Source organism: Somniosus microcephalus, unplaced genomic scaffold (genome assembly GCF_052327205.1).
Source record: "Somniosus microcephalus isolate GS21.2 unplaced genomic scaffold, FLI_Smic_1.0 unresolved_chr1, whole genome shotgun sequence".
Lineage (NCBI taxonomy): Eukaryota > Metazoa > Chordata > Chondrichthyes > Squaliformes > Somniosidae > Somniosus > Somniosus microcephalus.
Window position 1 is genome coordinate 137,159,779 of NW_028225179.1, and position 25,161 is coordinate 137,184,939.

A 25,161-nucleotide genomic window follows, 5' to 3' on the forward strand; every position below is an offset into this window, starting at 1 on the left:
CAGTGTTGGATCATTCCGGGGGGGGCGAGAGATGTTAGAAATTCAAATATCGACTCAAATCAAGGGTGTAAATTATACCTTTTCTCAGTTTCTGGAAATTTCTGCGGAACAAGAACAATTATTACTATTTGTGTTTAGAGAACATTTTATCACTAAAAGAAAGTAACAGACTGGATTCCACAGAAAAGTACATTCTAAATATGGAAAGTTATTGGACTGCCTCTTCCTGTCCTCACTGTACTGTGAGTTACTCCCCAACATTACAACTGACTCGATCTGACTGCACAACACAACCCACAGAGCTACAATCCAATTGTAAAATCCTGAAGTCTCAAATTATGAGAATTAAAATATTATTTAAAGAGAGTCACTTTAATCTATTCAAGTTGTAACCTGCATGTGTCCTTTGCCCAAAGGAGATGAATGTATCTGTGAATCTATACCAGTGTTGTCCAATAGAAATGGCTGACTAACCACAGGTGTGACCAGAGAGACACCGTTTTAACCACGTGAACTAATTCAGTAGAAAACACCTTACACACTCACACAATATAGGTACTTCACGTGTATATTTACTGAACAAACATGTTTCACCAATCAGTAATCACAGAAGTAAAGCACACACAACAATCACAAAACACTGGCACACTCTGCTTCTCGTCTCGCCATTTTACCATCAGATGCACAAAGAGGTTAAAGTACATCTGCTTAATGCATGTGAATATAACTATTGAACTATTGGGAGAAAGCTCTGCCTATCTGTGTATCTGACCCTGTGCAGAGCTCTCTCCTGGACAGAGTCAGTACAGTTCCAGCCAGGCAGGAGCCAAGCAATGTGAACACGGTCCTGCCTGGCTGATCCCGGACTGTAGTTACCGCTCTCTGACTAGCAGCTGCAGTGTAAATGCACTCTTGGGGGAGAATGGTCTGACCGTTCTGAGGATACAAAGATATTCATCGTTCCTCGAACTACTGCTCTCGCCACAACCTGAGATCCACGCTCAACGCCATGCGGCGCCACATGAACACTCTCGACCTCTCTCTTCAGCAACACTGGCGCACTCTATCACAAAGCTGTCCGGGTCCACAGTTCCATTTCATCCTTCGACTCATCCGACACTTCAACAAAAAACTTTTTTTCTTCCTTTCCGATGTCGAGGATCACAAGCTTCATCAACTCTTGGACACCAACACCCCTCCGGAACCTTCTTCCCCTTCACTTTCCTCTGAACCCCCTTCTCCCAATCTCACCCCCTGCCACGTTTTCACTATCCCCTCTGACCTTCCACTCTCTGACCCCGAACGATCAGTCCTCAGCAAAGGCCTGAGCTTCATCCCCTTACACCCCCACCTCAATGAATTTCGAGCTCGGCACGATGTTGAGCTCTTTTTCCGCCACCTTCGTCTCCGTGCCCACTTCTCTGGCCAGGAGTCATCCCCCTGCACAACTGACCCTTTCTCCCGCTTGCAGAATTCCCGTTCTACCTGGAGCCCTCCTCCTGGCCTCTTACCCTCTCTAGATCTTTTCATCGCTAACTGCCGCCGTGACATCGGCCGTCTCCATTTCTCTGCTCCCCTCACTCACTCCAACCTACCTCCCTCTGAACTTGCAGCACTCCATTCTCTTAGATCCAACCCTGACATTGTCATTAAACCCGCTGACAAGGGTTGTGCTGTTGTTGTTTGGCGTACTGACCTCTACCTAGCGGAAGCTGAACGCTAACTCTCCGACACCTCCTCCTGCCTCCACCTGGACCATGACACCACTACCGAACATCAAACCACCATTTCCAAGACTGTCACTGACCTCATCTCCTCTGGAGATCTTCCCCCCGCTGCCACCAACCTCATAGTTCCCCAACCCCGCACAGCCCGCTTCTACCTCCTTCCCAAGATCCACAAACAGGACTGCCCTGGTAGACCCATCGTTTCAGCCTGTTCTTGCCCCACGGAACTTATCTCTTCCTATCTTGACTCTATCTTTTCTCCCCTTGTCCAGTCTCTTCCCACCTACATCCGCGACTCTTCGGACGCCCTCTGCCACTTTAACAGTTTCCAGTTTCCTGGCCCCAACCGCCTCCTTTTCACCATGGACATACAATCCCTCTGCACCTCCATCCCCCACCAGGATGGCCTGAGGGCGCTCCGCTTCTTCCTTGAACAGAGGCCCGACCAGTCCCCATCCACCACCACCCTCCTCCGCCTGGCTGAACTTGTTCTCACATTGAACAATTTCTCCTTTAACTCCACTCATTTCCTCCAAATCAAAGGTGTTGCCATGGGTACCTACATGGGTCCTAGCTATGCCTGCCTTTTCGTGGGCTATGTGGAACAATCTTTGTTCCAGTCCTACTCGGGTCCCCTCCCTCACCTCTTTTTCCGATACATTGATGACTGTATCGGTGCCATTTCCTGCTCTCGCCCCGAACTTGACAATTTCATTCACTTTGCCTCCAATTTCCACACTTCCCTCACCTTCACATGGTCCATCTCTGACTCTTCCCTTCCCTTCCTCGACTTCTCCGTCTCCATCTCTGGGGATAGGTTATCGACCAGTATTCACTACAAGCCCACTGACTCCCACAGCTATCTGGACTACACTTCCTCCCACCCCGCTTCCTGTAAGGACTCTATTCCATTCTCCCAGTTTCTCCGTCTCCGCCGTATCTGCTCCGACGATGCCACCTTCCACACCAGTGCTTCAGACATGTCTTCCTTTTTCCGCAACCGAGGATTCCCCTCTACCGTGGTTGACACTGCCCTCGACCGTGTCAGTTCTATCTCCCGCACTTCTGCCCTCACCCCTGCCCCTCCCTCCCGGAACCATGATAGGGTTCCCCTTGTCCTCACCTTTCACCCCACCAGCCTCCACATTCAACGGATCATCCTCTGGCATTTCCACTACCTCCAAAGTGATCCCACCACCAAACGTATCTTCCCCTCCCCTTTCAGCATTCCGTAGGGACCGCTCCCTCCGAGACACCCTAGTCGACTCCTCTATCACCCCAAACAGCCCTTCCCCTTCGCCTGGCACCTTCCCGTGCAAGCGGAGGAGATGTAATACCTGCCCCTATACCTCCCCCCTTCCCACTGTCCAGGGCCCCAAACACCCCTTCCAGGTGAAACAGCGATTTACTTGTACTTCTCGCAATCTAGTATACTGTATTCGCTGCTCACGAGGCGGTCTCCTCCACATTGGGGAGACCAAACGCAGATTGGGTGACCGCTTTGCGGAACACCTCCGTTCAGTCCGTAAGGGTGACCCCGAGCTTCCGGTCGCCTGTCATTTTAATTCACCGCTCCATTCCCACTCGGACCTCACCGTCCTTGGCCTCTTGTATTGTTCCATGGAAGCTCAACGTAAACTCGAGGAACAGCACCTCATCTTCCGATTAGGCACTCTGCAGCCTTCCGGACTCAATATCGAGTTCAACAATTTCAGATCATAACCTCGGCCCCATTACATTTTTTCTTGTAATTTTTCCACTCCTTTTCCTCCCCCCCTTTCCTTTTGTTTCTCTCTCACACCTGGCAGCTAACTCTTGCCCTGCCAGTACACTTCACACCTAATCTCAGCCTATTACCATCTCATCTAGCTTCGAATACCTTTTATTGTCTCTTTTACTGCTTTTGTATCTTTTACTTCTTTTGCCCGATCGCAGCCCTGCCTTCGATCTATTTTCTTTTCTTTCCAGTTTTGAAGAAGGGTCCGACCCGAAACGTCAACTCAAATTTCTCTCCACGGATGTTGCCTGACCTGCTGAGTTTTTCCAGCATTTTCTGTTGTTATTTCGGATTTCCAACATCTGCAGTATTTTGCTATCGTACTTTTTATTTTCCTCAATGTTTGATTTGATAAAACTATCCCCTTATTATAATATTTCACAGCAAACAAGCTCCAGATTTAGGAACTTCCATGTTAAAGACAGCCGTTAGTGCTCTTGGGTGTGAGACAGAAAACCAAATGTCACAGGTGATTGGTCTTATTTTGGTTAGTGAGTGAGTTTTATATTAGTGAGTGAGATAGAACAAGTCCAGCGAACTATAGATCAATTAGCTGAACGTCGGTAGTAGGAAAGATAATGGAATCCTTACTCAAACATGCAATCGAAAAACATCTAGAATCTGAAAATATAATGAAGAATAGTCAGCACTGATTTCAAAAGGGAAGGTCATGCTTGACCAACCTTATTGAATTCTCTGAAGTAACAGAAAGGGTAGACAAGGGGAATTCAGTAGATGTAACATATTTGGATTTCCAAAAGGCCTTCGATAAGGTACCGCATAGTAGACTCGTGACTAAGGTCAGAACATGTGGAGTCAGGGGACAAGTAGCAGAATGGATAGCAAGCTGGCTACAGAACAGAAAACAGAGAGTAGGGGATAAAGGTAGTTACTCAGATTGACAAAAGGTGTAAAGTTGTGTTCCACAAGGATCGGTGCTGGGACCACTGTTGTTCACCATTTACAGAAAGCATTTGGACTCGGGAATTGGAAGTACAATTCCAAAATTTGCGGATGACACCTAATTGGGGGATATAGTTAATATCGAGAAGGACTGCGATAAAATACAGAAAGACATTAATAAACTTGCAGAATGGGCGTGTAATTGACAAATGAACTTCAATATAGGCAAGTGTGAGGTGGTACATTTTGGTAGGAAGAAAAGGAGGCCACATACTCCTTGGAAAATAAGTCTAAATGGGGAAGAGGAACCGAGGGATCTGGGGATACCGGATACACAAATCACTAGAAGTAGTGACACAGGTTAATAAGGCCATAAAAACAAACAAAGCACTGGGGTTCATTTCTAGTGAATTGTGAAGCAGAGAAGTTATCTTAAACTTGTATAGAACCTTGGTTAGACCACACTTGGAGAACTGGGAACGGTTCTGGTCTCCATATTATAAAAAAAAGATAGAGGCACTGGAGAAGGTGCACAAAAGATTTACTAGAATGATACCAGACCGGAGAGGTTGTACCAATCAGGAAAGAGTGAACAGGCTGGGGCTCTTTTCTCTAGAAAAGAGAAGACTGAGGGGTGACCTGATGGAGGTCTGTAAGATTATGAAAGGGTTTGATAGACGTAGAGAAGATGTTTCCACTTGTGTGGAAGACCAGAACTAGGGGCCATAAATACAAGAAAGTCACTAATAAATCCAATAGTGAATTCAACAACAACTTACATTCATATAGTGCCTTTAACGTAATAAAACTTCTTTACCCAGAGAGTGGTGAGAACGTGGAACGCGCTACCACATGGAGTGGTTGAGGTGAATAGTATAAATGCATTTAAGGGGAAGCTAGATAAACATGAGGGAGAAAGGAATAGAATATGTTGATGGGCTTAGGTTACGAAGGGTGGGAGGAGGCTCGTGTGGAGCACAAACACCAACATGGCCCTGTTGGGCCGAAAGGCCTGTTTCTGTGCTATAAATACTCTGTAATTCAATGTAATATTCTAAGTTTTGATGGCACACCCTGCACGATCTTGAAGACTGTGTCAAAGAGGGACGAAGGAAACAAAAAACAAATAAATATACATCTACCGTTAAAAACTTCATGCTGTCCTGTTCACTCAGCACTTGTTCAATATCCTGAACAGTGACTGAAAGCGATGAGATTTCCTCCGTTATCTTCTCAATCCTCCCCTTCATCTCCTGACTGTTTTTCTCTTTCTCCAGTTTCAGATCTTCCAACTCAATCCTCTCTTCCTCACGGAGAAACTGGTGAAGTTTTTCAAATTCTGCTTTAATCTGTTTCTCTGTCTTTACGCCTTGGTCCTTTGGAAAAGAATAGTGAGATTGAAAAAACAAATGAGCATTTTAAAAAGGTTGTGCAGCCTGTGCAGTTCTCTTCATACAAGAATCTTTTAGAGATAAACATTTTCTGCTGCAGTGAAATCCAGTTAATGGGGACCAGATGATAATTTATTCAGAAGAGGGAGCTCTAACTGAGGATCGAGCTGCTGTATTTTCTTTAACTCCGGTTTCACCAGCACAAGGGAAGTGTCTGTGCTAATTCAATGTTTTGCTAAATTTAGATTTTACTTTGGTAATGGACATTCAACAGTTCAAAGAAAAACAAATCGTGATTGGAAAATATACAACAAAGTGACATCAAATGTACCTGAATGTGGGCTAATGTTTCCACATAATCACTTTTTACAGCGTCACATTCCTTCTTCTTGTCCTGGACCGGCTTCAGTAAGGTTCGCAGTTCCTCCTGAACAAAGATCAGTTAATTTGTACACTTTTGTGCCATAAACAGCTGAAAATTAAATACCATTTAGTTTAATCAATGAAAATTCTCAGAGCATTCATTCCCTCGAATATAGAAGATTAAGGAGTGATCTAACTGAGGTGTTTAAGGTGATTAAAGGAGTTGAGAGGGGAGATAGAGAGAAACTATTTCCTCTGGTGGGAGAGTCCACAAGGGGGCAGAACCTTAAAATGAAAGCCAGGCCATTCAGGGGTGATGTCAGGGAGCACTTCTTCACACAAAGGGTAGTGGAAATCTGGAACTCTCTCCCCCAAAAAGCTGTAAGGCTGGGGGTCATTTGAAAATGTCAAAACTGAGATTGATGGATTTTTGTTAGCAAGGATATTAAGGGTTACAGAACCAAGGCAGCTACATGGAGTTAAGATACAGGTCAGCCATGATCGAACTGAATGGCAAAACAGGCTCAATGGTCTGAATGATCTATTCCTGCTCCTGTGTACAGCTCTCAGACTTTTATGGGGCCTCTTTTTCTTCACATTCAGCAGTTTCTGAGATAGATTTTCAGTTTGCTGTCTGGCATAAAACTGGCATTAGGGATCGGCCGCCCGCTACAGGAACCACCTGATTCCATTTCCTTTGCATCATGAATGTTTGATCCGAGATATGAAGTTAATAGAGAATTTGAGAGGCGCTTTTTTTAAGCTAATTTGAAGTACTAGCCATAAATTTACTCGACTATTACCCATGAGTAAATGCCACAGGAGTTCCACAGCTTTATAATACAATGTTAATCTAGTGAGTCGGTCATATCTCAGAGTGTTTCCCCCATCAACATAACCGTCGAGTCCTTCCTCCCTCATGTACTTGTCTAGCTTCCCCTTAAATGCATCTATGCTATTTGCCTCAACTACTCATTGTGGTAACAAGTTCCACATTTCTCCTGAATTGAACAGCAAGTGCGAAGCTTGGTTGATATACAAATGTCAATAGAACCCAGAATAATTCAATTCACTTCTCCAACAGGATTAAAAATAATCAAATGTTTGTTCTGAATCAGGCACAGAACAAAAGAGAGACTGAAGCAGCCTGATTGTCAAGTAGCTTTGCTCTAAAAAAAATCAGCTGATTGCCACATTGGCCATTGAAGCACAGGAGAGCTTCTTCACCAATACTACTTTTCCCTGCTACAGTTTTATATATGTAGGCATTAACCCCACACAGCCCTATGGTTGTAAGCAAGATAGATTTAGCTGTGAGGTCTGAAACCTTGCACTGACTGGTGAAGGGGACCTATCCAAAACATTTCCCCTGAAATTAGATCGGGGGCTTGCCACGCGTGCAAGCCCCCGATCTGCACTCACCCTGCGCGCCGACATCTGAAGCCCGGGCCTGCTTGCATTTCCTTTCACAGGCCCGGTTCAGCTGTCGGCGCGCTGTGCTAACCTGATCCAGCGGCGTAGTTAGGGCGATGTGCTGGCTGGGATCAGGTGAGCACTGTGCAGCCAATCAGGGGAGGGGAAACTCATTCATGAGTTTGACAATAAGAGCTGTCAAACTCATGAAAAGTATGGGCTGCCAAAACACTGCTTTAACTTTAAATAAAATTTTAAAAAACATCCCACTGATTATAATAACTATAAATAAGTTTTTAAAAATGTTTTAAACAATTAATCAATTGTTTGAAAAAAATTAAATTTTAAAAAATAGGGTCTAAAACTAAACTTACCATCCTGTAAATTCTTTAAAACTAACAAACCTGTGGGAAAAAAAATTCTACATTGTACTAAAAGCCCACTTACCTGAAAAACTAATACTTACGCCTTGTTTTTCCACGCGTAAAGACCGGAGGCCTTTACACGCGCGCAACTTTGAAAAAAAAAAGGAATTTTACTGCGCACGCGCTGCCTGTGCAGTCGCGCGCGTTCTGCCTCTGAACCCCTTCGCTCAGAGGGCAGGAAATGCCGGTTTTCCCCGCATGCGCTGTGCATGCTGAAAACTGGCATTTCCTCCGGCCAGACGCGTGAGTACCCCGACCGTACTCACGCGTTGGGACAGGAATTACTGGCTCATTATAACATGCCTTTGCTCCTTACAGATATTGACTGACTTGCTGTTTATTTCTAGCATTTTCTGTTTTTATTATCAGTTCCATCATTCTACGTTGAAGTATTTTCTGTTGTTCATGGAGAGGGGGAGGTGCAGTTTCTCTGTACAAGCCAAATGTGGTGCACCTGAAATTCACAAAGATATAGTTAGCAAACAATATTTAAATTTACCCATAAATTGGCCCAACTCCTGTTGGATGTAGATCCAGTAAGTTTTCTCCACGTAACCTCTCTCAGGGTCCTGGGTTTGAGTTTTGCTTTACTCATCTCTACTCTTGGTGCAGTTGTAGCTCGGTTTCCCCTCTGGTGTGGCTTCTGCTAGTATTGGTGCTCCTTTTGCAGCCATGACTATTTGTCCTGATGTGCCATAGAAACATAGAAGATAGGAGCAGGAGTAGGCCATTCGGCCCCTCGAGCCTGCTCCGCCATTCAATGAGATCATGGCTGATCATCCAAATTCAGTACCCTGTTCCTGCCTTCTCTCCATATCCCTTGATCCCTTTAGCCTTAAGAAATATATCCAACTCCTTCTTGAATATATTTAATGAATTGGCCTCTACTGCCTTCTTTGGTAGAGAATTCCACAGGTTCACCACTCTCTGGGTGAAGAAATTCCTCCTAATTTCTGTCCTAAATGGCTTACCCCTTATCCTTAGACTGTGACCCCTGGTTCTGGACTCACCGACCATCGGCAACATCCTTCCAGCATCTAATCTGTCTAGTCCTGTTAGAATTTTATAAGTTTCAATGAGATCCCCTCTCATTCTTCTAAACTCCAGCGAGTACAAGCCCAATCGACCCACTCTCTCCACATACGTCATTCCTGCCATCCCAGGTATCAGTCTGGTGAATCTTCGCTGCACTCCTTCCATGGCAAGAACATCCTTCCTCAGATAAGGCGACCAAAACTGCACACAATACTCAAGATGTGGTCTCACCAAGGCCCTGTACAACTGCAGCAAGACATCCTTGTTCCTGTACTCAAACCCTCTCGCTACGAAGACCAACATACCATTTGCCTTCTTAACCGCCTGCTGCACCTGCATGCTTACCTTCAGCGACTGGTGCACAAGGACTCCCAGGCTCGTTGCACTTCCCCTTCTCCCAATCTATTGCCATTCAGATAATTATCTGCCTTCCTGTTTTTGACGCCAAAGTGGATAACCTCGCATTTATCCACGTTATATTGCATCTGCCATGCTTCTGCCCAATCACCCAACCTGTCCAAATCATACTGGAGTTACTTGGCATCCTCCTCACAGCACACATGCCCACCCAGCTTTGTGTCGTCTGCAAACTTGGAGATATTACATCCAGTTCCCTCGTCCAGATCATTAATATATATTGTGAATAGCTGGGGTCCAAGGCCCGATCCCTGCCGTACCCCACTAGTCACTGCGTACCACTCGGAAAAAGAGCCGTTTATTCCAACTCTTTGCTTTCTGATCTCTGGTTATCTGGTGTGACCACATCTACAATTGATGCCCCTGTTGTGGCCGAGGCAGTTTTTGCCCTTTGTCCTCACCTGTTGCACCAACATTGTTTTCAGCTGCTGGACTCCTGGGCCTATACTGTATTCCCCATGAATGGCTCTCTAAACCCAGCACTGTCAAACCGCAAATCCTTCGCCCAGCGCTGCCACGTCTTGTGATCCCACTCCCTCAGTGTACAATATGTCCTGTTACTCCCTGTGAACAACCTACACCAGGATCTTCACAGCACTACAGAGTGTGCCGTGCATTGAAAGGGCCGATCAACTTGTACTGATCTGTAAACTGGTTTTTAGAGTAACGTGAAACTCCCACTTTCTTCCGCAACAACAATACAAAAGCAAGCCTGTGTTAAGGGTAAAGTATTTCAAAAATCCAAGCACTTTATCTAAATTACCCAGACTGTTCAACAATCCAAATCTACTGATGTAAAATGTTTATGGTCACTTTGGGGGAGAAATTCAGTAGGTTGCGCCACCCGTTAGCGCTTTAAGAGGGCGCTAAGTGGGTCGCAAGCCAACTGGCGCCCGGGCGCGACACTGCCCATGCCTCCCGCTAATTTCTGCGGGACGTTAGTGGTGGCGCAAACCGTTAGCGCTGCGCCGCTGCCGATGATGTCATCGGTGTGCACAGCGCCCCGCTGACGCCCCGGCTGCGATATTTGGCAGCACCCCCTGATTTACTGGGTACAGGGGAGCCTACCTGTGGTCGGGGAGGCGCAAATTAAAGGCGAGGTGCGGGGTGGCCATTTTTGTTGTTGGCCACCTGCCAGCACCTGCCTGCGCTCCCGTCCCCAGCCTCCTGAAACCCCCCCCCCCCCCCACGGAGTGCCGGCTGCGCTCCAAGAGCCCGGCACTTCTCTTCGGTGCTGGGCTCTTTTGCCTGCACTCCCGATCCTCGGGGGCCCAGCTGGGCCCCAGATCGCGCTGCACGAAGCCCCTCCCCTTTAAGAAGGGGAGGAAGGCCTGCAATACCGCAGCATGACGTGCCGCAGTGCCCCAAGAGGGATGTGTGGCGCCTCCAGTAGTGCCGCGCTTCCCTTTGGGGCACAACCACTCAATTTCCGGTGCAGGGGCGCGAATGTCTCCGGGGCGCTACTTTTAGTGCCCTGGCAAGGCTGGCGCCCCAAACGGGTCTATACTCAATTTCTCCCCCTTTGTCTCTCGATTTGAAGAGCGGCCAAGCAGAAATTACAAGATAATTACAATAAGGGGATGATTCCACTAGGGAGAGCTCAAGGCTGGAGCTGATATATGTAAGATGGTCACTAGTAAATCCAATGGGGAAGGTTCAGGAGCAACTTCTTTATCCAGAGGGGGGTTGGGGTGTGGACCTCGCTATCACAGAGAGTGGATGCGGTGATAGGGTGAGAGGAGGCCCGTGTGGAGCAAAAACCGCCATGGACCAGTTTTTTTATTATTTGTTTTGTGGGATGTGGTCGTCACTGGCAAGGCCAACATTTATTGCTCATCTCTAATTACCCTTGAGAAGGTGGTGGTGAGCCGCAGTCCGTGTGGTGAATGTGCTCCCACAATGATGTTAGGGAGGGAGTTCCCAGATTTTGACCAAGCGATGATGAAGGATCGGCGATATACTTCTAAGTCAGGATGGTGTGTGACTTGGAGGGGAACGTGGAGGTGGTGGTGTTCCCAGGCGCCTGCTACCCTTGTCCTTCTTGGTGAAAGAGTTCGCGGGTTTAGGAGGTTCTGCCGAAGAAACCTTGGCGAGTTGCTGCAGTGCATCTTGTAGATGGTACACACTGCAGCCACGGTACACCAGTGGTGGAGGGAGTGAATGTTTAAGGTGGTGGACGGGGTGCCAATCAAGTGGGCTGCTTTGTCCTGGATGGTGTCGCGCTTCTTGAGTGTTGTTGGAGCTGCACCCATCCAGGCAAGTGGAGAGTATTCCAGCACACTCCTGACTTGTGCCTTGTAGATGGTGGAAAGGCTTTGGGGAGTCAGGATGTGAGACACTCACCGCAGAATACCCAGCCTCTGACCTGCTCTTGTTGCCACAGTGTTTATGTGGCTGGTCCAGTTAAGTTTCTGGTCAATGGTGTCCCCCAGGATGTTGATGGTGGGGGATTTGGCGATGGTAATGCCATTGAATGTCAAGGGGCGGTGGTTAGACTCTCGCTTGTTGAGCCCGATGGCCTGTTTCTGTGCTGTAAATTCTATGTAATTCTATGCACTGCTCTTGTTCCAGGTTGGCAGCTCACCATCCTGCAGGTATTGTCCTGAAGACATGAATGGCCAGCCACATTCTTAGTGAACAATCACCTATGACTACAATCTCACTGTGACCTGCAAACTGCATCTTTGTTTGGCTGTCTCTGGTTTTCTATTGGCCTTTCCTTCTACGACCTTATGACCTTCTACCTACAGTAGCCTCGTGGTTATGTTCCTGGACTAATACTCCAGGGAAATTGAGCTCATATCTCACTATGGCTGTTTGAGAATTTGAATTCAGTTTAAAAAGCTGGTACCAGTAAAAGTGGCCATGAAGTTGTCGGATTGTGGTAAAAATCTAATTGCTGTCCTTACTCAGTCTGGCCTGTATGTGGCTCCAATCCCACACCAATGTGGTTCACTTTTAACTGTCCTTTGAAGAGGCCGAGCCACTCAGTTGTATAAAAACTGCTACTGTGGCGGAGCCACTAAGGGACTCCAATCAATTGTATATAATTCCCTTTAATAATATGTTGGCTGCAGCCTGAGTCTGTATCTTTGTTTTCACTGTTTACATGTACAGAGCGCGATCACCGGCGGGAAAAACGTGATGACATCATGACGTCAGCCACGGGACCGCCCTAGCAGTCCTGGTGGAGCCTCCGAACTGACTAGACCTATATTCGATGTTCTCCTGTAGTTATCTGTTAAACTCTGTTACTTTTCATTAAACCTCGTTTATTTCATCGCCTGAGTGGACCTCAGTCTTTTGGATAGGAACTAGACATTCCTACACTACAAAGAATAAGACTACAGAGGCCCACAAGGTCCACCACCACCTTCTCAGGTCGATTAATGCTACCTTGCCAGCAATGCACACATCCTGAGAATTATTTTAAAACTGGGCAGTGCCTGGTATCTGCTCACTAATTATAACCTCGAGTATCTTCACAGGGTTTCTGACCTTTCTTGCTTCTTTCAATAACTTCAATCCATCCAGCATTCCCCTATCATTGGCTCCCTTCAGCACGTGTCCCTCTATGATGAGAATCTGCTGCTGACTGTACTGGTCTCCAGCTACAGTCCCTGAAGGTTCCCTCTCCAAGTCTGATCCTATCCTGGCCTTATCACTTACTGAATCGAATTCTATCCACTCAGCCTCAGAAAATCTCTTGCCTTCTCTCCCTGTAAGTTCCTGCACCTCGAAGGTCAGAAATCCTTTTTAAGCTGCTGATTAACAGACACTTTTCATATCTCTTCACCTTTGTATTTATCCCTCTTTCTCCTTTATGAATATTGCACAATAACCAAACCTCATGGACTCCATCTTAGTTATAATTTTCTCAGCTGTTTCCCTTTCTTGTTCTATTTCTCCTGTTGTCCCTTTAGGTTTTACTTTATTTTAATTCCAAACACTCCCTTTTAATTTTCCTTCTGTCCACTATCCCTGTTTTTACCTTTTACTTCTCTGGGGTTTTCCTTCCTGTTTCTGGTCTCTGGTGGTGTGCTGTGTCACCTAATTCACACAGGGGTTTTATTTCACCTTACTTCTCCTCCACTCTATCCCTTTCTCCTTAACTTCTCAAGTGCTTTCCCGTTAAATACGCCTCTGTTCTTTAAGAAAATACCGAGAGTAATTGGTCTGCTTCTGTTTCCTGGTCCCTGTTGTTTTACCCGATTGCTGAAACTTTGCGCTGTTCGAGAGGCTTTGGAGGAAGTTTAACAAGTTCATGTCGACATTAAACGCTTCACATCTGGAATATAAATAGGAGACACGTTCCACAGAGTATCACTTGTCACGGAGACAGGATCGGTATCGATCTGATAACATACTGTACAAGAGACTTCACTTTGTATTCCAAGGGCTGATCAATTTACACTGATCTATTAAAATGGTGTTTAGAATAAAGTGAAACTCTCGCTTCCTGTCCCTGGTTCCTTCAGCAGCGATACTAATGGCAGTCTGTGTAAGGACTAAGTAATTAAATAAATACAAATCCATTATCTAAAGAGCTTTAAGTATTGAGAGACAGTCAAACCCGAATCTGTGAACGCTCCCTGTTCAGGATTCTGTTACCTGTGTCTGTATTTTATTTTACACGGTGTCTCACCTTAAACTCTTCAGTAGCTTCTTCCAGTGGCAGCACCTCATGGTTTTGATGACTTCTTGAAATCTGACAAACGACACAGATGGGCTGTTTGTCAGTTTTACAAAAAACCTTCAGCATCTCCTTGTGGCGGCTGCATTCCTGCTGACTTTTTACAAATGTCTCCACGATGTTGGCGAGGGTGCGGTTGGGTCTCAGGTTCCTGGAGGAAGTCTCCTTTCTGCAGGCGGGACAGACGGCGGTGACAGCGCTCTCCCAATACCGGGTTATACAGGATCGGCAGAAGTTGTGATCACAGTCGAGTAAGACAGGGTCTTTATACAGATCATGGCACACAGCACAGGAAAGTTCACCTTCCATCTCGAAGGACTGGTCACCTTGCACTGTGCTCCAAGTAAAATGGTGAACTGTGTAAAGTGAAATACTTTCAGTTTCACTTCCTGATTCCAGCAGCAACATTATAAACCACCGCCCAGAAAAGGGCAGGGAAGAGTGATAAATATAGACGGATGTTGAAAAAACCTGGCTGGTTGGTTCACTCATTTTGTTCAGGGAACCTGCCACCCCTTCCCAGTCTAGCCTGAATGTATCTCAGGTCCTGTAAGAATATAGATATGTTTTACATTATTCTAATACAGAACAAAGACAGAACAGCTAATCTAGATAGAATTGATTTAGACTGTGCTGGCAGGCTTTTGATCACAGCAAGGGCGAGTGTAAAAGAAGGAAATTACTGCAGTATAAATAAGGCAAGAGGTTCATTTTACTATAGAGCATAACATCAAAAATTTGTATAACATAGACTATGGGGGCTAAATTGGGCCATGTAGTTTTTTAGTTCCTATGCCGCCACCTAAGACTCGAAAATGGGGTCGGAGATGTGCACACAGTTCCGATGGGAAGTGCGTAGGGTGCCATCTTGGTAAAGGGGTTTGTGCGCGCATGTCAAATGACCGCCGGCAGCAGGTAGAGCAGAGAGATGATGACGTGAATCAGAGTGCAATGCTGATTTGAAGCCACCTCTGCTATTTTGAAACTCCTCACTCTACCCAACACCCTGTCTTAACCTCGCACAGCTGAACACAGCGTTAAAAAAGAAAAACTTGCATTTATATCGCGCCTTTCACAACCACCGGATGTCCCAAAGCGCTTTACAGTCAATGAAGTACTTTTTGAAGTGTAGTCACTGTTGTAATGCAGGAAATGTGGCAGCCAATTTATGCACAGCAGGCTCCCACAGTGCTCATGTGTCAGCCAGTAGCTCAGTGGGTAGCACCCGCGCTTCTGAGTCAGAAGGTTGTTGGTTCAAGTCTCACTCCAGAGACCTGAACGTTAAATCTAGGTTGACACCACAGGGGAGTGCTGCACTGTTGGAGGTGCTGTTTTTCGGATGAGACGTTAAACCGAGGCCCTATTAAGAACAAGGGAGTTATTCCAGGTGTCCTGGCCAATATTTATCCATCACTAAAACATTATCTGGTCATTCTCACATTTGCTTGCTGAGCACAAATTGGCTGCTACATTACAACAGTGAGTACACTTTGAAAAAGTACTTCATTGACTGTAAAGCGCTTTGTGATGTCCAGTGGTTGTTATTATGTCCGTGTATAATTGAGACACGGACTGCAGGAGTTGGTTATAACAGGTCTTTACTGAATGGAGGCAACCTGGAACTACTATGCAAATGTTACTACACAGGCTTATATACAGGGGTGGTCACTACTGGTACTGCAGTATACAGGGGCTGCAGAATATAGTTCCTTCTGCAAAATACATACACTACAATTCCTCCCCCTTTAGCTAAACAGTACATAACATTCGATTAACAATGAAATAACATATTTACAATTACAGTTGCTAGATACATTAGTTGAAGTTAAGCAATTATAAGTTCAGTCTTTGAGGAGGCTTCCTGATTCTGTCCGGATAACGCCTCTTTGGGGTATCAGGTTCTTCTGGCAAAGTTGAGTCGGGATCAATGTCGTTGTTTGGTTCGTCTGCTTCCAATATCACCAATTCTGAGGTAGATGCAACTGGCACCTCGGTTTCATCACCAGGTGTATAGGATCGTGGCGTAGATTTGACGCTCTCCAGTGACTCCAGAATCTGGTCAGCATGGCGTCCCACAATGCTCTCTCCAACGTCGACGGTATACATTAGAGGTCCTTGCCGTGTGCAGATCGTTCCTGGCTGCCATTTCTCTGTGCGGTAGTCCCGGGCCAAAACTGGTTGACCTATCTTAAAACTCCTGGTTGGCCCTTCATTCATATTCTGAAACTGCCTGTTCTCCACATCTCTTCTGATGTTTGGCTTAACTAAATCCAAGTGGCATCTTAGTCTTCGATTGAAGAACATCATGGCTGGAGTTTGGTTGGTAACCGCATGTGTCGCATTCCGGTAGGCAAACAAGAAGTTATCCACCTTGTGTTGTAGGGGTATATCTTCATTACACATTGCCTTGATAGCCTTCTTGAATGTTTGAACGAACCTCTCGGCCAATCCATTAGTGGCTGGATGATATGGGGCGGATGTGTAATGCTTAACACCATTGTTCTTTAAGAACCTCCGGAACTCTTCAGACACAAACTGTGGTGCATTGTCGGAGCAACTCTGTTCAGGCAGCCCATTCCTGGCGAATATGGTTCGTAAGACTGTGATAGTTTTTTCTGTGGCAGTTGAGGACATTTTTATTACCTCTGGCCACTTTGAATGTGCATCCACCGCAATTAAAAACATCGAGTCCATAAATGGACCAGCAAAATCAATGTGCACCCTTTGCCATGCAGATGAGGGCCACTCCCATGGATGTAGAGGGGCTTGTGGTGGGGCGTTTTGGACCTTTTGGCATCCTGTACAGCTCTTGGTCATCTCTTCGATTTCTCTATTGATTCCCAGCTACCACACAAACGCTCTGGCTAAGTTCTTCATTTTTACCCCTCCCAGATGACCCTAATGAAGCTCATTGAGCACTCTATCCTTCAATTTGGGTGGAATTACTACTCTGGATCCACACATCAAGGTTCCTCTGCACACTGACAGCTGTTCTCTTCTCGGCGAGAATGCTGGCAGCAGTGGTTCGCCATGTGCTGGCCATCCCTTCACCGTTAAATCATAGACCCAGGAGAGTGTCGGGTCATTTCGTGTTTCCTTTTCTATATTTGCATTCGTCACAGGGAGACATTCGACTATGGTCGAGTGGAATATCTCCACTGGATCCACTGCAGGTTCTTCTTCCACCGTCGGCAACGGTAGGCGCGACAATCCATCAACATTCCCATGCTGTTTAGTTCCTTTGTACTCGATGTCATATTGGTGTGCCCCTAGGAAAAGGGACCACCTCTGTAGCGTTGTGCTGTCATTATCGGTACGCCCTTCTGAGGGTTGAAAATGGAGACAAGAGGTTGATGATCAGTAAGTAGAGTAAATTTCTGACCGTCCAGGTAGTGATTGAACTTCTTCACCCCCCACACCAGGCTGAGGGCCTCTCTGTCAATCTGGGCGTAGTTACGCTCGGCTGAAGTTAACGAGCGTGACGCAAAAGCTATCGGCCTCTCTGAACCATCAAGGAATATAAGTGACAGTACCGCCCCAATGCCATAGGGAGACGCATCACACGCCAGTCTTATCGGTAGTGATGGGTTGTAGTGAGCCAATACTTCTCTTGAAGTGATTAGGTCCTTACTCTTCTGAAAGGCCCGCTTACATTCATCGCTCCATTTCCATGCTACTCCCGTTTGTAGTAGGGCATTCAGTGGGTGCAGAAAATTGTGGACAAATTCGGCAAAAACTTATGGTAGTAATTCACCAATCCAAGGAATGACCTCAGTTGCGACACATTTTCAGGCGCTGGAGCCTTAACTACCGCTTCAATTTTGTCAGGGGACTTATGTAGCCCCTCTTCATCAATCACGTGGCCACAATACGATATCTGTTTCTTAAAAAACTCGCACTTGGGGCGATTGGCCCGTAGCCCATGTTCACGTAGTCTAGTGAGCACCTGCTCTAGGTTGGCAAGGTGTTCACTGTCATCTTCACCTGTCACTAGGATGTCGTCCAAGTAACACTGAGTCCCCGGAATTCCTTGCAGGACTTGTTCCATCGCTCTTTGCCATATCGCCGGAGCTGATGCTACTCCGAATACCAGTCGATTATACTGGTAAAGACCTTTGTGAGTGTTTATCGTGAGATACTTCCTAGAGGATTCTTCAACCTCCATCTGCAAATATGCTTGTGCTAGGTCAATTTTTGTAAAACGCTTCCCTCCAGATAGTGTGGCTTTTGCTGTATTTTCGCAGCTCCCCTTGCTGCTGCTTCGTACGATACTGCCACTCTGAAAGCTTTATCTAGCGTCAGCTCTTTCTCTGAGAGTAACCTCTTCTGGGTTCCTTCACTCAGGAGTCCACAGACAAATTTGTCCCGTAAAGTATCTGCCAGTCCTGCTCCGAACTGGCAGTGCTTTGATAGCTTGCGTAGTTCCGTAAGGTAATCAGCATTGCTCTCATCTTTATGCTGATTTCTCCTGTGGAATTTAAATCTTTCTGCTATCAGCAGCGGTGTAGGATTTAGGTATTCCTGTAGGATAGCAACAATTTCGTTAAAACTCTTCGCCTTCGGTTTGGCTGGAGTAATCAGGTCCCGCAATAGGCCGTACATTCTTGTGCCCATTAAGTTTAGCAGTACCGATGCCTTTTTCTCATCGGCTACTTCGTTTGCCTCGCAATATACCTCGACTCTTTCCACATACGTGATCCAGTCTTCTATTGCATTATCAAAGGCAGTGATATTGCCAGTCTTCGGCATCTTGGAAATCTAAGATGGCGCCTCCCGCGCTTTGCCTTCTTCCCCGATTTAACAAAATGGCGCCTCCCGCGCTTTGCCTTCTTCCCCGCTGGATTAAGATGGCGCCTCCCGCGCTTTCTGTCTTCTCCGCTGTGGCTAGCGCTGTTGCTGGTGTTTTATGCCTTGATGGTGACGCCCTATGGTCTTCGCGCACTTCCCCCCGCGCTGCTGCTAACGCCGCTCTCCATGGTTCCCGTGGCAAACTGCAGCTCCTCGCGGCTTTCTGCGCGTTTAATTTTTATTATTTCCCCGTCGTCGGAACAACCCTGCGGGACACTTGCCTCCCTCTTCTCGGGTCTGTACGCTGCCCGGCTTCGTAGCACCGGCCGCGCCCTGTGTGCTCCACCCTCTCTCTCTCTCCTCTTCCCGACAACGCTGCTCGGCCCCATTGCAAAGCCACCCGCTCGAGCTCTAGACCGCCGCAGCCCAGGAAGGATCACCTGCCACCAGCCCGATTAGCTGAAGCACCATCGACAGGATAACCAAGCCCCGCTCTCGACAGCCTCTCCTGCAAATCTTCAACTCCGCTGACTCAGAGGCGGATGCCCACGGTCGACGCCCGTTTCTTCTGTTTCTTTCTTCCTTCTGGCCTCGACCTCTGATAACTTCGCTTCAGGGATGGATCCCCATGAGGTGGTGCAGACTGTAGGTAAGTTCGTATCTGCTCGTCGCCAGTATTATGTCCGTGTATAATTGAGACACGGACTGCAGGAGTTGGTTATAACAGGTCTTTACAGAATGGAGGCAACCTGGAACTACTATGCAAAAGTTACTACACAGGCTTATATACCGGGGTGGTCACTACTGGTACTGCAGTATACAGGGGCTGCAGAATATAGTTCCTTCTGCAAAGTACATACACTACAGTTGTGAAAAGCGCTATACAAATGCAAGTCTTTCTTTTCTTTCTGATGTTAAATGGAATGAAGGACCCCCCACCAGCACTATTTAAAGGGATCATCAAGTATTTACAAGTTAGTTCCTGGATTATTTTTTCTGGTTGCTGATGCAATTCTGTGTGTTTTTGGAGGTTTCCTGTACTTGGCTAATGTTTGAATACTCTACAGGGAGTGCTGTGGCTAATCCTGCTGTACTTCTTTTGTCATATAAAATATTGTGGTGAAAGAAGTTGTTTCCAGACATGGGTGGCCTGGTAGGGCTTCCTCTAGGAATTGAACACGACTGAGAGAATGAAGAGAAGTCACGCAGAGCAGGACAAGCTGCTAGAAGGGGGATGAAGTGGAGGAGGAGGAGGAAGTGGAAAAGGAAGGAAGGCTACAATGTACACAGCTCCTTCCTACGTCAACAGATTATTCATGAGCGATACCAGTAACCTCAACGATACCTCCCCATTCACCAACAGTCCCACACTCGTTACCTTTCCTCTATCACTGACCATCACATCGTCCTCTTTCTGACAACACAAAAGTAAAAACCACCAAAAAATGCACATTTTAATCCAATTTTATAAATTCACCCATTAAATAATATACAAAATGAAACAAATCCCTCTTGTGCATTCCCTTAGTGCCTGTCTTCAGTGTGCCTTTGCCTATCCTAGTGCTCCTACGAGGTGCTTCCTCAGTGTCTGCAGCATGGGTGGTGGAAGGCTTCTGGCCTTCAATTGAGGAGATGCCAGATGGCCTTGGAGGATGTCCTTGAGCAGCTCCGGGCCCAGAGGGCCTGGCTTCAGACTGCACCATCTCAGTATGGGCTACATCTGTCTGGGCCAGCTGACTGACAGGCAACAGCAAGGAGTGGCAGGCGTGGGAGCAGGAATGCTGTCATCCTGAGAGAGCACTGCAGGTTCCTGTTCCATGGAGCCACTGCCACTCTCCCGGGGCGGCGCCTCAGCAATCCTGCTGATCTGTTGGAAAACAGATTGATGGACCCCTGTGACACTGTGGAAGCCCCATTGAACAGTGGTATCCAGAGCCACAATTGCAGCAGTCTCAGATTCCACTGCAGCACTCAGACCTTTGCTGGAAGCTGTGACATCGGCCATCAGACGCTGCATCATGGTGGGTTCCACCTGTGTGCTGACGGAAGTGACACCCGTTCCATGTTTGACGGGGTGGCTCCAAGCTCTTTGGAAAGACCTGTGCAAAGTTGGAGCTGGACTTCTCCGTGCTCCTTGACATTGTGCGCAGGCTTTCCAGTGCACCAGGCATTTGGTTGTGCACACCCATCAGCCTTCTTCAGTAGCCTAGGTCACTGAAGTCCTCATCTGAAGAGAGGAGGAGGATTAGGTATGCCTTAGCGATGCCTATTCAATGATGGCCACCACTGTCTCCTCCATGGGGGTTAAAACATGCAGGAGCGCTTGTCCTCCTCCAGCTCCTTCCTGCTGCCACCTGTTATGCGCCACCTTATCCTGCAAGAAAGAGGCGTGAGGCTTGTAACAGTGCTAAGTGTGTGAGGGTTTGGTAAAGCATATGAACTCAATGGTCGAGTACTGCTTCCCACCGCCCCCTGAGCATATGTCTGGAGGGCCTCCTGCCCCCCTGCGGATAAAGGATGTCTCTCCTTATCTCCAAGTTTTGCACCAAGGCCTCCAGTCAATTATCAGAAAACAGCGATTTACTTGTACTTCTTGCAATCTAGTATACTGTATTCGCTGCTCACGATGTGGTCTCCTCTACACTAGGGAGACCAAACGCAGATTGGGTGACTACTTTGCGGAACACCTCCGTTCAGTCCGTAAGGATGACCCCGAGCTACCAGTCGCCTGTCATTTTAATTCACCGCCCCATTCCCACTCAGACCTCACTGTACTCGGGCTCTTGCATTGTTCCACGGAAGCTCAGCGTAAACTCGAGGAACAGCACCTCATCTTCCGATTAGGCACTTTACAGCCTTCCGGACTCAACATCGAGTTCAACAATTTCAGATCATAACCTCGGCCCCCATTACATTTTTACTTATTTTTTATCCACACCTTTGTTTTGGCCTTTTCCCCCCCTCCCTTTTTTCTCTCACATGGCAGCTGTCTCCCATTCTGCCAGCACATTTCACACCTAATCTAGAGCCGTCTTTTGTCTCCACTAGTCCTATCACCATCTCATCTCATTTTGAATACCTCTTAATGTCTCTTCATTTCTCTTTTGTTCTCTCCCAGCCTGGCCTCTTAATCTATTTCATTTCCTGTGCCTTTCCAGTCTCAACAAAGGGTTTGACTCAAAACGTTGACTCTATTTTCTCTCCATGGATGTTGTAGTGTATGTACCTTTAAGAGGAACTATGTTTTTGAAGCCCCTGTATACTGTAGTACCGGTAGTGACCACTCGGGTATATAAGCCTGTGTAGCATCTTGTGTAGTTAGTTCACCTCCAGACTTTGTTCAGTAAACACTTGTTAAATCAACTCCTGCATTCCATGTCTCCATTAATACACGGATCTAACAGTGGCGACGAGTTAGAAACGAACTTACCTGCAATTCGGCAGCACCTCAAGGGGATCGATTCCTCAGACGAAGGTCAAAGCCAGAAGCAAGAAAAAAAAAATAATAACTCGAAGAAACTCGAAAACGAGGGCCAGGCTTGGTCTCCAGTCTGTGGTTTCCCCAGCTAAACGGGCTGGTGGCAGGTAATGCACTGATCCTTCCTGGGCTGCGGCGGGCTAGAGCTCGATCGGGTGGCTCTGCAACGGGGCCGGGCAGCGAGTCAGGAAGCAGAAGCAAAGAGAGAGAGAGGGTGGAGCACTCAGGGCACGGCCGGTGCTGCAAAGCAGGTCGGCGTTCGGACCGAGCAGAGGGAGGGGAAAGTCCCAGAGGGTCCGCTCCACGACGGGAACGGTTCTCCAAGTAACGGAGAAACTATTGAAGCGATATATTAAAAAAAATAGAAATATCGCGAAAATCTGCAGGTCGCAACGGGAACCGCGGAGAACAGCATTGGCAGCAGCAGCAGTGGCGGGAAAGCGCGGGAGGCGCCATCTTAACTCGGCGGGGAAGAAAGAAAAGCGCAGGAGGTGACATTTTGATCCATCGGGGACGGAGGAAAAGCGCGGGAAGCGCCATTTTAGATTTTCAAGATGCCGAAGACTGGCAATATTACTGCTTTCGATAGTGATATAGAAGATTGGACCACATATGTGGAAAGAGTGGAGGTATATTGCAAGGCGAATGAAGTAGCGGATGATAAAAAGGCATCGGTACTTCTAAATCTGATGGGCGCAAGGACATACGGGCTGTTACGAAACTTGATCACTCCAGCCAAACCGATGGGCAAGAATTTTAATGAGATTGTTGATACCTTACAGGAGCACTTAAAACCAACACTGCTGCTGATAGCGGAACGATTCAAATTCTTCAGGAGGAATCAGCACAAGAATGAAAGTAACGCTGATTACCTCACCGAATTACGAAAGCTGTCAAAGCACTGCCATTTCGGGGCAGGACTGGCAGATTCTCTACGAGACAAATTCGCCTGCGGTCTCCTAAGCGAAGGAACACAGAAAAGACTACTTTCTGAGAAAGATTTAACACTGGACAAGGCTTTCAGTGTGGCTGTATCATACGAAGCAGCAGCAAGAGGAGCTGCAGAGATACAGCAAAAGCCACAGGACTTCGGCACCCATGAAATGACACGGGGTTTCGAGAGATGTTATCACTGCGGCAGATCCACCCATGACCAGAAGGACTGCTGGTTCAAGGACAAAGCATGCAGGCAATGCGGAAAGATGGGACATATTGGACACATTGCACGTGTATGCAGATCTGGAAAAAAATCCGCTGACGGTAAAAAGGTCAATAAGGAAAAGTACAGAAAGGTACAAATGATGACGGACAGTAGCTCCGAAGACCAGAAGAGCGATAGCGACTCCGGAAACAAGAGACTAAGCTGTCTCAAATTACATAATGTAATTGCCAAAGAAGATTACCAGACCATTTGGGTTACCCTCACGATAGCGGGGTCCCCAGTCAAAATGGAGCTAGATACAGGATCAGCACTGACCGTCATGAGTCGACGGGATTACAAGCGGCTATTTCCGTATATACCTTTGAAAGACACATCCATTGTCTTGAAGACATATATGGGGCAGAAAGTATACCCCAGAGGGAAAATAAGGGTGCCCGTTGTATACAACGGCAAGGAAATACAGAAGTTGTATTTATACGTTCTGCAAGATGGTGGTCCACCGTTGTTGGGACGTGAATGGATCAGAAAGATACGTTTAGACTGGCACTCCATTCAGGCACTGACGGTGACCAGTAAGAAAAAAAACGATGATGACGTCATACCTGGACGATTAAAAGAAATCTTGGCTAACGCCAAAGAAGTGTTTCAACAGGAACTAGGAACCCTGAAAGCGCCACCGCCTCAATAAAAGTGGAAGATGCGGCAATTCCCAAGTTTTTTAAGGCAAGGCCGGTGCCATACACAATTCGTCCAGCAGTCGAGGCAGAGCTGGAGAATTTGGAAAAAGCAGGCGTGTTATCCAAGGTAGATTGGAGCGAGTGGGCAACACCCATCGTCCCGGTCATGAAGAAAACGTTGAATAATGATAAATCTGAAGAACAGAGAAAAGTTCGCATCTGTGGGGACTTCAAGGTGACTGTAAACCTGGTTCTTCACACGGTACAGTATCCTCTTCCGAGGATAGAAGATATTTTCGCCTCACTATCCGGAGGGAAACGTTTCACCAAAATTGACTTAGCAACTATAGATGGAGGTTGAGGAGGCCTCTAAAAAGTATCTCACGATAAACACACACAAAGGCCTGTACCAGTACAATCGACTGGTTTTCGGAGTGGCATCAGCTCCGGCTATCTGGCGAAGAGCTATGGAGCAAGCCCTGCAAGGGATTCCGGGGACTCAATGCTACCTAGACGACATCCTTGTAACAGGAGAAAACGACAACGAGCACCTTGCCAACTTGGAGCATGTGCTCACGAGGCTGAGAGAACGGGGCCTACGAGCAAATCGCCCCAAGTGCGAATTTTTCCAGAAACAAATATCATATTGTGGCCATGTCATTAACGAAGAAGGGTTGCATAAGTCACCTGAAAAAATTGAAGCGGTCATAAAGGCCCCAGCGCCTGAAAATGTCTCACAATTAAGGTCGTTCCTGGGATTAGTAAATTACTATCATAAATTTTTACCAAACTTGTCGACGGTTCTGCACCCGCTTAACGCACTGCTACAAACGGGAGTAGTTTGGAAATGGAGCGAAGACTGTAAACGTGCCTTCCATAAATGCAAAGGCTTGATCACGTCCAGGGAAGTGT

The 25,161-nt window shown here is 46.9% G+C and overlaps 1 protein-coding gene across 2 annotated transcripts in view; it reads right to left on the bottom strand.

Moving 5' to 3' along the window:
- Positions 1-25,161, bottom strand: part of LOC147095984 (zinc-binding protein A33-like) — a 69,983-nt gene that overhangs the window by 20,630 nt on the left and 24,192 nt on the right. Inside the window, exons 1-4 of one of the 2 annotated variants that reach the window (XM_085974941.1) lie at positions 14,097-14,530; positions 6,130-6,225; positions 5,550-5,783; positions 79-101 (exon numbers count right to left, since the gene is read on the bottom strand). In XM_085974941.1, coding sequence (XP_085831067.1) covers positions 79-101; positions 5,550-5,783; positions 6,130-6,225; positions 14,097-14,453 — 710 coding nt within the window. In that variant the 5' untranslated portion in view covers positions 14,454-14,530. Of the gene's footprint in view, positions 1-78; positions 102-5,549; positions 5,784-6,129; positions 6,226-14,096; positions 14,531-25,161 lie in introns of those variants that run through there. The other variant, XM_085974942.1, reaches the window with a different exon arrangement.